The sequence below is a fragment of the Ipomoea triloba genome, chromosome 5 (assembly GCF_003576645.1).
Source record: "Ipomoea triloba cultivar NCNSP0323 chromosome 5, ASM357664v1".
NCBI lineage: Eukaryota > Viridiplantae > Streptophyta > Magnoliopsida > Solanales > Convolvulaceae > Ipomoea > Ipomoea triloba.
The window spans coordinates 18,648,061-18,661,331 of record NC_044920.1 but is presented as its reverse complement, the minus strand read 5'-3'; the positions used below and the strand labels follow the sequence as shown (position 1 = coordinate 18,661,331).

General features: G+C 35.9%; 2 protein-coding genes across 3 annotated transcripts in view; one reads left to right on the top strand and one right to left on the bottom strand.

Annotated features, from left to right (window-relative positions):
* Nucleotides 1-4,367: 4,367 nt before the first annotated feature.
* LOC116020339 lies at nucleotides 4,368-5,258 on the top strand. Its single transcript, XM_031260818.1, has 2 exons — nucleotides 4,368-4,733; nucleotides 4,818-5,258. The coding sequence occupies exons 1-2, from the start codon at nucleotides 4,368-4,370 to the stop codon at nucleotides 5,256-5,258; spliced, it is 807 nt and encodes a 268-aa protein (XP_031116678.1).
* A 1,353-nt stretch (nucleotides 5,259-6,611) lies between these two features.
* The window catches only part of LOC116021205 (ABC transporter I family member 11, chloroplastic), a 9,811-nt gene continuing 3,151 nt past the window's right edge, over nucleotides 6,612-13,271 (bottom strand). For both annotated transcript variants that reach the window (XM_031261817.1, XM_031261818.1), the window contains exons 5-11: nucleotides 12,965-13,016; nucleotides 12,759-12,892; nucleotides 12,400-12,514; nucleotides 12,176-12,262; nucleotides 10,341-10,389; nucleotides 9,729-9,813; nucleotides 6,612-6,874 (exon numbers count right to left, since the gene is read on the bottom strand). In XM_031261817.1, the coding sequence (XP_031117677.1) occupies nucleotides 6,796-6,874; nucleotides 9,729-9,813; nucleotides 10,341-10,389; nucleotides 12,176-12,262; nucleotides 12,400-12,514; nucleotides 12,759-12,892; nucleotides 12,965-13,016 (601 nt within the window). In that variant the 3' untranslated portion in view covers nucleotides 6,612-6,795. The remainder of the gene's footprint in view (nucleotides 6,875-9,728; nucleotides 9,814-10,340; nucleotides 10,390-12,175; nucleotides 12,263-12,399; nucleotides 12,515-12,758; nucleotides 12,893-12,964; nucleotides 13,017-13,271) is intronic.

Here is a 13,271-nt window from a genome sequence, read left to right as displayed (position 1 = left end):
TCTGAAATGCATCTTCACATGTTTCCTGAGCTTTACAATTGTCTTGGCTAGATAAAACCAACTGCTGAAACTTTCTACCCATTTGTATAACCCAAACAGATGAAGCAACACCACAAACACTATCTACTGTCCTGTCTTCAAGAACCTTTTTAGTCCATCTTTTAAGAATATACTTATCAGGGATTGTTGCAACACAATGAATATTTAAAATGCGAAGAGAATGAGAGCACAAAATACCCATCTCTGAAAACAACTTGCAACTGCATGATATATCCAAGTCCTTAACACTAAAACAAACCTCATGACGAATCAAATCAACATCAGGACGCCAAACATGATATTTCATAACCTCACCACTGACCCCATCGAATCTTGATGGCATGAAGAACCTTTTAAGAACTGTTCCTCAAATAAAAAGTATATCTCAATTGTGTAAACTTCTTTAGCATGTGAAAGTAACTTCACATAATTCATAGCCATTGGGGGCAAACCTTGAGAATAACGAACATCTTCACCACTCTCCATACTCCTCCACTCAGAAACCACACTAACAAATGAATTATAAAAATCGCACAATCCAACTGTTTTTGAAAGTCTTCTAGAAATTGAATGATTAGTAGACTCACTCCTTTGCGAGGATAAAATACCACCAGAGAAATACTGTTTGCTAAGCGCAGGACACCACTTCTCCCTAATATTATACAGTCTATCTAACCAAACATTCTTATGAATATTATATTCAGTCACCATTTTGAAAAAATATAGCATAAAACATAAATTGTAAAAGCAAAAAAGACAAAACAAAAAGTTCATATGCACCACTGAGTTGGATACCATATTTCTAAGTAGAGTGGGTGTGGGGTATGCCGAATAAATCCAACTGAGCTCTACAAACAAATAGGATCTACAACTAATAAACAAAAACAAACTAAAAACACGATAATAAATATATAAATAGATAAATAAACACTGACATGATATCATTTTATCAAACCACTAGTATCATTCTCTCATAACAGTACTATCATTTCATAAACAAAGCCAACTCATACAATATACAGGGAAAAAGTGAAAACACAGAGACTGACATAGTATCCTTTCATCAGAACAGCAGTTTCAATCACTCAAGCCTGAACTATCATTCTATAAATAAAGCAAAATCATTCCAATTACAGTAGAAAACAAATATAGTCAAAACTGCATACTATCATTTAATCAAACCCACAGTATCAGTTAATCAAAACAGCATTATCATTATATAGCCAAAGAAAAATCTGGTGATGAAAGTTGCAAAAAATACATGTTCCAGTAAAATTCAAATTCAGCTTCTGTATCACTATACTTTAACAGAAAATTAAATAACTCTATGAAACCCTTTTGAATTCTCAATCCTTTAATGTGCTTCTTTGAATTCTCCCCAATGTGCCAAATACATAGCCTATGTTTTGAATTTGGAAATACTTGCATGATTGCAACAGCCATGGCAGAACACTGATCAGTCATTATTGTTTGTGGCTGCCTACCATTCATTGACTGTAGAAACGTTTTGAACAACCACACAAACGATTCTGTCCTCTCATTCAATAAAAAACCACAACCAAACATCACATTCATACAATGGTGATTCATACCTACAAATGGACCACAAATCATATCATACCTATTGGTACGGTATGTTGTATCGTGTACCATCAAATCACCAAACAACAAATAATCCGACTTCATTTGTGCATCCCTCCAAAAAAAAACTACACAACCTTGCATCATCAACAACTTCAAAATCAAAAAAGAAATCAGACTCATTCAATTGTCTCTTCTGAAAAATCTCAATCAAAGTGTTAGAGTCAGTCTCATCTAAATGCTTCGCCGAATCTAACAACATTGTGTTGTAAGCATCCCTAACAGTAAATCCAATAAATGGTGAACCTCCCGACTGATGTTTTAAAAACTGAATACCATCAGATAATGGAACTCCACTCCTCTTCATATCTTTTAGGTATGTCAATTGATCAACAAAAACATTCCTATGCGACCTAAGCATATAACTTGTAGATGGAGGACACAACTCATGGTTGTGCTCCTTTACATGTTCGTAACAACCCACTTCCCACTTCAATCTAAGTCGAATTGACACATTGCATTACATCCACTCCGAGTATCTATCTTTGAATAACACTTATTAGCACTCTCTGGTCTTGCTTTGAACCCAGCCTTAAAACAATGGAACTTTTTATTCTTCACAGTCCGAGTTCCAGGAAAATAGTACTGTTTTCCCTTCCTAACACTAAATCCCATTCGAAATGCATAATCATTATACATATCAAATGCTTCTTCAACTGAATAAACAGAATGTCCCACCAATTCTTGATTAACTGTGATTTATTAAAATAAACCTTCAATAAGTATACACTAACACTATCATACTAATTGGAGAAATCGATTGACACTATAGACATATTGATCTGATACTACAGTGTGCTTCAAAAGATACTACAGTGTTCTTAAAAAGATACTAATGTAGACTGTAAATGTAATTAAGTATGATGCTCCTAAACAAAAAATATAACTAAGGTGTTCAAACTCAATGAACAAACAACTAAACATAAGAACCTGGAATAGATGAATCCTCTTCAATGGCATCTGTAGAAGTACCACCACCTCCAGCAGAAGGATTACAACCATCTGTACAAACAAAAACCAATCAAAGCAAAAACAATCAGCTGACACTACATCAAAACTAAAATGATACTACAGAGTAAACAAAATGAAACTATAATGATATTAAAGAGAAACTAATGTCAAACGTTATCCATTGAAATTCACATGCTCTACAACAGATACTATAGTGTCCCATAACTGACACTATAGTATCCAATAACTGAAACTATTTCAAAATCAAATTGATACTGACTATCATGATCCTGAGACAAATGCATAATTCAAATAAACACAAAAACAGGATTAAAACCTGGAATGTCATCGTGATCACCATCAAAACTTGAAGAACGAACATTACATACAATTAGTGAATCCGATTCAACACCAATAGGGGGATTATATTCAACTACAAGGCATAAAAATTTGAAAATATATAACCTAGAAATATAACATTACACAATCAAACGAGTAAACAAACGAAAGCTGATTATACAATCAAACAAAGATACATACCAGGAGATAATGAACTGTGATCTTCAACAATCAACGCATTCAAATCAATATCAGCAATAAGATTTCTTCTACCTAACATTTCTCCCATACTTTGCAAAAATCGCGATGCACAAATGTAATCTCCTCTGCTCTCTGTGTGAACAAAAAAACTCAATCGAATGGAAAAAGGAAACAAACGAAAGCTGAAAGACGAAAAATGGTCATTAGGGATAGTTAATGGCACCGTCTAAATCTCACCATTAGGAAACACCAAAACGACGCCGTTTCTTCCCTTGGTCCACAAAGTATTGTGGACCACAATCCATGATATAATTTGCGTGTATTGGGAGGGCTTTAGGTTGGGTTAGGTGGTGCTTATACTGCAGAATTTCTAGCACCCGCTTTTGGTGTTTTTTTTTTTTTAATTTGCTTTTTAATGGTCTCTACTACTTATAACTTAATCCTTATGAGTTATGAATAATGGGGTGTTTTAATTGAATCCTTGCAACTTTGTTGGATCCTCCCCCTCCCTCCCCCCTCAGCTCCTGCAAATATTTCACCATCGTGTTTGGATCCGTCAATGAGTCCCACATGTGTTTTTTGTTCCAGTATTATAAATAAAGAAATTTTGCAACCTTTTCAGTCATTGTAGAGTTTTATGAGTTCGATATGGACAACTAGGCTTACGTCACAGGCAAAGGTGTGTAATTTGAATGAGAATAAAGATGAAGAGGAAACATTGGGATTTTGGTTGAGATCCCAAACTCCTATGTTTCCTCTAAAATTTCTACTTGTCTAATATTGATAGAAGATGTCCTTTATATAGGCTAATACAATGACTCCTAATGTGACGTATTGAGACTAAGCTAACTATCTATGAGTTCTATAACAAAATTATTACATTATACTATAACAAAAAATAGGAACATTGGATTATGTAAAAAATAGGACTCTGTCAATTGCTCTTTCTTTTCATTGGTTTTGAAACTTGGCATTTTGACCACATTTTTTCTATTTCAAAAATTGAGAAAGCTGTTTAGTCAATATTTATTGTGTCGTAGCCATATATCACCACATAAACTGTTTAGTCCAAAGAAGAAAAGCTACGCCTGAGAAGCATATGGAAATAGACACTCATTGTCAAAGTCCTTGGAAGGAATGTAGGCTATGCATATTTGCTGAGAAGACTGACCGCATTATGGCACACGAAGGCCAAAATGGAGCTAATCACCACTGAGGGAGGATATTTTCTAGTTAAGTTTGCATCCCTGGAGGACTATGAATTTGCAAAGTACGGAGGACCCTGGATGGTCCTAGATCATTACCTAATCATAAAGGAGTGGGTTCCAAACTTTGATCCTCTCACTGACAAGACGGAGACAGTAATAGTGTGGGTGCGCTTCTCCTGCCTATCGATGGAGTACTATGACTACAATTTTCTCATGAGGGTGGGAGGCAAGATTGGTAGGCTGATTAACATTGATATGGCGACGAGTTTGGTCGCTCGGGCAATGTTTGCGAGAATCTGTGTTGAGGTAGATATTACCAAACCACTATTATCCAAGTTCACTCTAAAAAGGAATGTGAGAGGCATCACGTATGAGGGGCTACACTTTATATGCTTTAAATGTGGTATGTATGGTCACAGTGCTGAGAAATGCCCTTAGAATCATGAATATGTTGAAGAAGAAGAGCAGACGGCGGTGGGAGATGCAGATGGTTGGACGCCGACGGAGGAAGGTGTTGGAAGCAACGATCAGAATAACGCAAAAGGAAAGAAGGATCTAAATAAAGGCAATGCGCAAATTATACCTGAAGTTACGGAGGATTATGGCTCTTGGATGGTGGCCCCTCGAAAAGGAAAAAGATATGCGAAAAATCAGGAACAGAATAATCAGACTAGGAATGGCCATGGAAAGAAAGATCTACGTAACGCAGGAAAAGGGAAGGAAAAAATAGGCTCGGATTCGGGCTCCAAATTTGCTCACCTCATGGAAGATAATGCGGGCGAGACAGAATTGGAGAGTCAAGGACCTGAAATGGGCTCGAGTGAACAAGGAGTGCAAAAAGCGACCACCAAAGGCCCAAGTCTCAGAGAAACAAATTGAGGGAAATAACAGGCATGGTAAGCACAAAGTGACGGTGGAAAGTCCTGCCAAATCTGATAATTCTAAGCGAGCACAAATAAACCAACAAAGAGCAGCCAACCAGGCCGGGGCAGCTAGTGAGCATACTCTTGTCGCAGGTAATATTAACAGAGCCAAGACGACGCAAGTGGTGGGGATTGATGCTGAGACGTTAACTAATTAATGACCTACCCAATGTTGAGCAACAGTCGTTGGAGCACCATGGTGACCCTCCTGACCAACTGGATGGTGGAACGGAGTCTCCTACGGACGTGGACCTCTTTGACGATAGCCTGGATCATCTTGGCAAGGGGGATACGGAGGTGGAGCCTTGAGCCTGTGTGCTTCTATGTTTTGTCATTACTTGTTTGCCTGGTTTTGTTTTTTGTTTCTCTGTTCTGCTTTGCTTTTTTTTTTTTCCATGAAGGTCATCGTTTGAAATTGTCAAGGAGCAGCGTCTAAAGTTTTATTAGAGCTGCTAAATGGTTCGCCAACAGCCATAAACCGAGCATTCTCTGTATAATGGAGACCAAAATATCGGGTACTAATGCAGATGGTGTCTGCCACAAGGGGTTTCAGAAATTGGGTTCGAGTGGAGGCTTTGGACTTTAGTGGCAGTATCTGGGTCCTTTGGAAGGAAGATATTGACATTGAGGTGCTGAGTTATCATCCGTAATTTATTCATCTAATGATCAAACAGCAAAATGGTCAATCTGGGAACATAATAATAATAATAATAATAATAATAATAATAATAATAATAATAATAATAATAATAATAAGGATCCAAAATTAAGCAGTAATAATGTTCAGAAAAATTACTAATTAGTGTAATGAATATGAATATAAGGATGATTGTGCAAAAAAAAAGAGTAAAAAATCGATAATTCATAATTTTAAATAAAATTACAGGCCATTATTTAACTATTAAAATTACACTATAAATATTCTCAAAAGCAAAAAACAATTCTATCATTAAATATTTTCTATTCTTCTTTTGACATTTCTGCTCTTTCTCCTTAAGGGCATACAAATCATTACACATTTACACTAAAGACTATGAAAACTGACAGAGGTTACATAATCACATTACAGTCTTAATTTTTCATTTTTAGCATTGAGTGTTTCAAGTATGAAGTAGCTGAAATTCAAAACTACATTTTCGAATTGAAGAAAAAGCAAAATCCGATATATAAAATCTCTAAAGTTTCATCACCGGATACTTATATATACACATTAATTATTAATTCAACAATTATTTGCCCGAATTCAAGCAAGGATAACATCAGAAAGCATAATCTATCCAAATCATCTCTTCAATTGCACTATATAATATTTCATGTTATAATTTATATAATTATATTATATATCGATCCAAATATTCTTAAAATATTATAACAAATTCATTCAGTGTATCGCACAGGTGAAAATACTAGTTTCATTACCAATTACAAACAAATTCCCACCCTCTAATTTCTACTGCACAAAGAATTCAATCAACCGAGCCATACATACAGAATCAAATGGGAAGTCTGTCAACTTTAAGATTCCCGCCCATTTCCATTCTCCATGATCGATCCACTAGAGTTGCCAATTCCCTGAGCATAAATAATAATAAATAATAATAATAATAATAATAATAATAATGAAAAGAAAAATATTAAGTATACTTTTAGAAAGTATTTCTCACATCACATGCTTTGATTTCATTGGAGGAAAAGAAAAACATAGCCCCTACTATTTTAGGTCAATCAATGCATACCTTGATACAATACAGATTCTGCTACCAATATACCTTTTTCTTTTTTTTTTTCTTGAAACATGCTACCAATATACTTAGTTATCTTATTTCCTAGTTTATTAGTAGTTGCCTTTTTTACTTTAAGTAAGCATATTTTAGAATATTGTTTCCTTATGTCTTAAGCTTTTAGTATTAGATTGTCTTGGTAAGTTGGAATTGAATAAAATCAAAAGGAAGTTTCTTCCACCAACTTTTCTCTCTCTCTCTCTCTCTCTCACTATTATCAGCCACCATGGGTAACCATCTTCATCTGTTAACCACAGACTTGTGACGCGTAGTCAAACTACTGAATCATATCATCTGGTTCCCGTTGCCGGCGTCATGGGTACTGATTTGAACATCGAATCGGCCATCAAAGCTTTGCAGAAATCTGTTAAAGCTTTAGAATTGCAGCATGACAAAATTGAGAACTTGTCCACTATTGTCGCCTCCTTGTCCGCATCTTCTCACACCCAGGCAGTTTCTCTTACCAACTTGGAGAAACTGGTCCAACAACTACTCACCAGCCTTGGTAAACAACTAGTTTAAGAGGAGGACGCCGTTACCACCGTTCACACCAAAGGGATATCTACTATGGCAGACATAGGGGATCACTCCTATAGTTTTTCCCAGTACCCCAAGGTCGAATTCCCTTTGTTTTCAGGCAAGGAAGACCCTATGGTTTGTCTACTTCATTGTGAGTCTTCATTTCGCCATGCTGACACACCAGACCACAATGTGTTCCTCTGGCAGCACACCACATGGTTGGCGAGGCCCAACTGTGGTACCATTCTGAAGTTGTGGTGTCACTGTTTGCTTCCTGTGCATCGTTTAAGGATGAGTGTTATTTGAGTTTTGGGCCACCTCGAAGCATTAATTCACTAGGTGAACTGAAGCTGCTTTTTCAGTCCAGCAGGCACATTGATGATTATGTCAAGGACTTTCGGGCTCACCTGGCACGTGCAAACACAGTACTCCCAGCCCAACGTGTTGATCTTTTTACCGGTGGACGAGGTACTTCGGATTGATGTAGAAAGGACAAAGCCTAGTTCTCTAAATGAAGCCATTAATACAACCCATGACTTCTACCGGAAATGTCACATATTAGGCCTTCTGCCTGCCAAGACGACAAACAATGATCCACAGCCTGCTGCACACCTTCCCTCTGGCCGTGTCTCACTACCCCAGAACCAACCAACCAACCACACCAAATCACCTCGACCTCCGTATAAATTCTTATCACCAGTGGAAAAGGCCAAGAGGGATGCCAAAAAATTGTGTAATAATTGCGATGACCGATTTTTTCCAGGTTATAAATGATGCCACCTTTTTATGTTGTGGACATTAGAGGATGGTGAAGAACCGCCTCCTTGGCTTGCATCCACGGAGATGAACACTCGCGATGGAATCACCTGAATTCAACCTGAATTTGTCACCTGCTTCAAGCTTGAGTACAAGCTTAATCTCCAGGAAGGATGTAATGATACAATACAAATTCTGCTACCAATATACTTAGTTATCTTATTTCATAGTTTATTAGTAGTTGCCTTTTTACTTTAAGTAAGCATATTTTAGAATATTGTTTCCTTATGTCTTAAGCTTTTAACTCCTATATATAGGGAGAGTATTAGATTGTCTTGGTAAGTTGGAATTGAATAAAATCGAAAGGAAGTTTCTTCCACAGACTTCTCTCTCTCTCTCACACACACTATTATCAGCCACCATAGGTAAACCATCATCATCTGTTAACCACAGACCTGTGACGCGTAGTCAAACTACTGAATCATATCATACTTTATCATCAATAAAGAGACTTTTAAAAAAGAAAAGAATTACTCAAATGAAAGCTACATTGCACCGGCATGAAGAAGGCAAGACCGGCTCTGTTTGGCAAAACTAGCTTATAAGCTAATTTAAAGCGAAAAGCTTAAAAGCTAATAGTTACTAGCTTATTTTAAAACGCTATTTATGCTCTGTTTTGGCGGCAAATAGATCATGGTCCACACAGTGCAGTCAGTACTTAAATAATGCACATTCCCTAAATATAATGTACATTTTTAATATACTAAAAGTACATTATGTGTACACTGAATGTACATTATTTGATAGTATAGTCTACAGAGCTGAATAGACCATGGTCCACACAATAATGATTGCTATTTGGCACTCCTTACTGAAAAGTTAATAGCTAATAAGCTAACTAATTGAAATTAAAGTATTTGGTAAAATTAATTGTTGAATTAGCTTATAATTGTAAAAAGACAAAAAAATAAACTAAAATATTGTGATTTTGATTAATGAAGGATAGATGGTGTCATTTTTGCAAATTAATAAAGATAAAAAAGGAAAAAAGTTATTTTGAAGTGTTACGTTTCAAAATAAGTTATTATTTTAAACTCTATATGTTTTATGAAACAGAGCTTATAAGCTTATTTATAGTTTAAAAATAAGCTACAAGCTCTAAAATAATTCTACCAAACAAAGTCCTAAAGTAGGATTTCAAAATAAGCTATTATTTTAAGTTCAGAACTTTAAGCCTATTTGTGGCTTAAAATAAGGTGTAAGTTCTAAAATAAGCTCTGCCAAACATAGAACCTAAGGGAATGATAAAGCGATGAGAACACACAACAAACCATCTGAACAAAAAATCTATTAGAAGGCAAAGCACTCACTTGAGGTCATGGCTAACAACGAGTAAAGTTAGCTCTTTCTTTAGAGAGTTCAGCAACTTTACAATGTCTGCTCGAGCCTTCCAATCTACATTTCACCATAACCAAATCAATAAATTAAGTAAATTAAGTAAATAATAATAATAATAATAATAATAATAATAATAATAATAAAGTTTTATGTGAATTTGAAAAATGTTTTACACCAATAAGACACAAACTTCATATAGTGAAGACACAAGAAAATATTATCCATATTTTTCCTGTGTCAATTTACCTCTTATTACTGTATAACCTGTATTCATCTAAATAATGAGGTGAAGTTTGTCGAGGGTAGAAGTTGAGGGGAATAATATTTCAATAATTGGCTCCTAAGTTTAGTATATATAAGATATTAAACATTGCCTCTTAATAAATTACTTTAGTTCAATAAAATTCTTTTTGTATTTCACAAATAGCTGAGCACAAAGAAATTACCATTTACCAAGCAGAAAAACTTCCATAAAAAGAAAATTGCGGTTTGAAATCTGAGCTTCACTTTGCATATGAAACATAAATAGGAAATCAATAACCTCTATTTAAATAAATTCCAAAGAGACAACAGAATGATCATACCAAGGCCAGCAAGAGGCTCGTCCAATATCAACAAATCAGGAGTTTGTACCTATGTACAAATGTACAATGACCAATTTCAAATAGTTAGCTTATGGCAACATTAATGCCTAATGTGTGTGTGTGTGTAATAGCATCCTGATATGTCATTAAATGGCCTTGTATCTGTGTTTGTTTATGCTTGTTTTTAATTCAAAAGTTATGTAAATGAATGTGGAATAATGCTTAATTTGTTGTATTTTGTTTGCAAGAAGAAAAGATCGAGTAAGGGGCAAGCAAGCATGAAAAGATGCTAATCTTTGAAGAAAACGGGGCTTTAAAGCACAAGGAAAACATCCAAGGGCACACCGAGGAACAAAAGAGCAAAATAATGGCATGGAGGTCAATTTGAAGAACTCACGCTCACACTCACACCGTTAGTGTCAGCGTGAGTCCTCAGCAGGGTTTCTGATCAGGGACTCGCGTGAGTATGCTGATCAGAAAATGATCAGTGAACTCACGGTGGGCCCCGTGAGTCCCACCGTGAGTCCTTATCCTGAAGGCACAAGGAAAACACCCGAGGGCATGTCGGGGCACGAAGGAGCAAAACGATAGCGTGAATGTCAATTAGAAGAACTCACGCTGACACTCACACCGTGAGTGTCAGCGTGAGTCCTCAGCGTGGTTTCTGATCAGGAACTCACGCTGACACTCACACCGTGAGTGTCAGCGTGAGTCTCAATGATCAGTTTCTGATCATTGAGACTCACGGTGGGACTCACACCGTGACTTCCTATCCTGGAGGCTACGAAATGGCGCAAAAATTACACTATAAATACCCTTGGTTGGTTATTTTGTAATCACTTTTGAATTTCTAAGTCCCCCATTTAGTTTTTCTCTCTAGGAGCCTTTAGAAAACACTTCCCACACTTGTAATCTACCATATTTTAGAGATTTAGAGGAAGAATTCCAACATTCAACATCAATTTCAGATTATTCCTTCCATTAAATTATCAAGTTAAGTTCTTTATTTCGTATTTGTGCATTTATATTTTTTAAAGTTTGTTTGAATTCCATGTTTATTATTTCAATTGCTTATTGCTTTACATTCCAATTATGAATAGTTAAACATATTTAGGATTTGAATTGAACTTCCTTGATGTATGAATCCCAATATGAATCAAATTGCATAAATTAAGTTTTGTATAGTCTTAATGGGGAACTTGGTTATGAATTGGGTAGAATTGAATTGACTCTTCATAATTATGGCCAAATTATGCAAGAGATGTTTGGAATTGGTGTTCCACCTATGAGAATAGGGCTACACCGTAGCCATACCTATCATATTTCTTACTCACCTTTGAGAAAAGGGAATTTGAAGGAAATAGGCACACAAAGTGTTTGTTAAATTGCCTCTTCTAGCCGAGTTGCCATGAGAATGGGACTTAGGATTAGTTGATAGTCCAATTGATCACGAGAGTGACATTGGCACTTAAACCATTTCCCCAAGTTCATCATCTAGACTTGCATAACTTAAACTAAAGGCACAAATGAGATTTTATTCAAGGGTGTTTGGTTCAAATCTCTATTTCATTTATTACCTTTTAATTCACTTACTTGTTCTCATTATTGATTTCTTAAACATGAACTACTCAAATATCTTTAGGTTAGCTTTCAAACACTACATGAACCCATGCTTAACCCCTTATTACTCAAATCCCCTTTAAGCCATTCCTTGAGAACGATACTCTTAATTTTTAATCACCACTAAAAGCAACTTTCACATCCATATAAAAGCATGCAAGGCATACACTTCAGTAAAAACACACGAAGCATTAGCAAGATAGAATAATTCTTACCAACTGAATTGCTAAAGCAAGTCGACGTTTGTAGCCCCCACTTAATGAGTTGGGATCTTTATCCAAAGGGATTCCTGTCAGACCAACCTAAGAGTTCATAATCACAAAAGATTTTGTTAAACAAATATTTACCCTTCTTCCCCATCCTGCATATTGCAAGGAAATATCAAAAATTAAACATGGGGGAAAAAAGGAAATATGTTATTCCTAGACAACTTAAATACCGAAGTAATAGCCTTTTGGAGTCTCAAAGCAAGAAGCTCTCTCAGATGAAGGCTTCCACTTTGTCTTGGCCAACCAAATGTAACTTCTTCAAGCACATTGTCTGCCACAAAGTATCTAGTTGACATTACAGTAGAACTTCAGCAAAAATGAAATTGCAATAATGGGAGTGAAAAAGAAAGCTTAGTTGAAATTTGAAAGAGACGATAAAACGTGCTTACACGATAAGAGATGGTGGAATTAACATGTACCAACTCATTAGCATGTTCAGAAATTTATAGAAATCCAGATCAAGCAAAACACTAGAATAAAATAGAAGCATTGTAGATTGCCCTGGTGTCATTTTAACAAGAAATTGTACCTCTCGGGAAATTGGAAAACAATCCCAACTCTTTCTGGGTTCAAAGGTTCGGGAGACTGATATGGTTGGCCATCATCAGTATATCTTTGTATGTGAATGGACCCTGATGTTGGTTTACTCAATCCTGCAATCAGCTGCACAAAGGTGTAAGACCAAAAGGGGCTTACAAGAAAAAAGTAGTACAGAAAAAGAGAAAACAGACAAACTTGCAAGAGAGTAGTCTTTCCACTTCCACTCCGTCCAAATATCAAGCCCAAACTGGAAAAATTCAAGGGAACATCACTTTTCAATATATGTTTTACTAAATCCCAACTTTGCTAACATATTAGGTAGCAAATTGGCAAGTATATGCTAGAGTATGAAGGCATTTTTCATTATAAAATAGAGAGGTAGAACGTCTCAAAGTTATACAAGATAATCAGATCTTAAGCAGTTATAGTACGGAAAATTAAAGAAAGTAACAAGAGGATTGTTTTTATTATTAGAGGAGGGGGGGGGGGGGGGGGGGGGGGG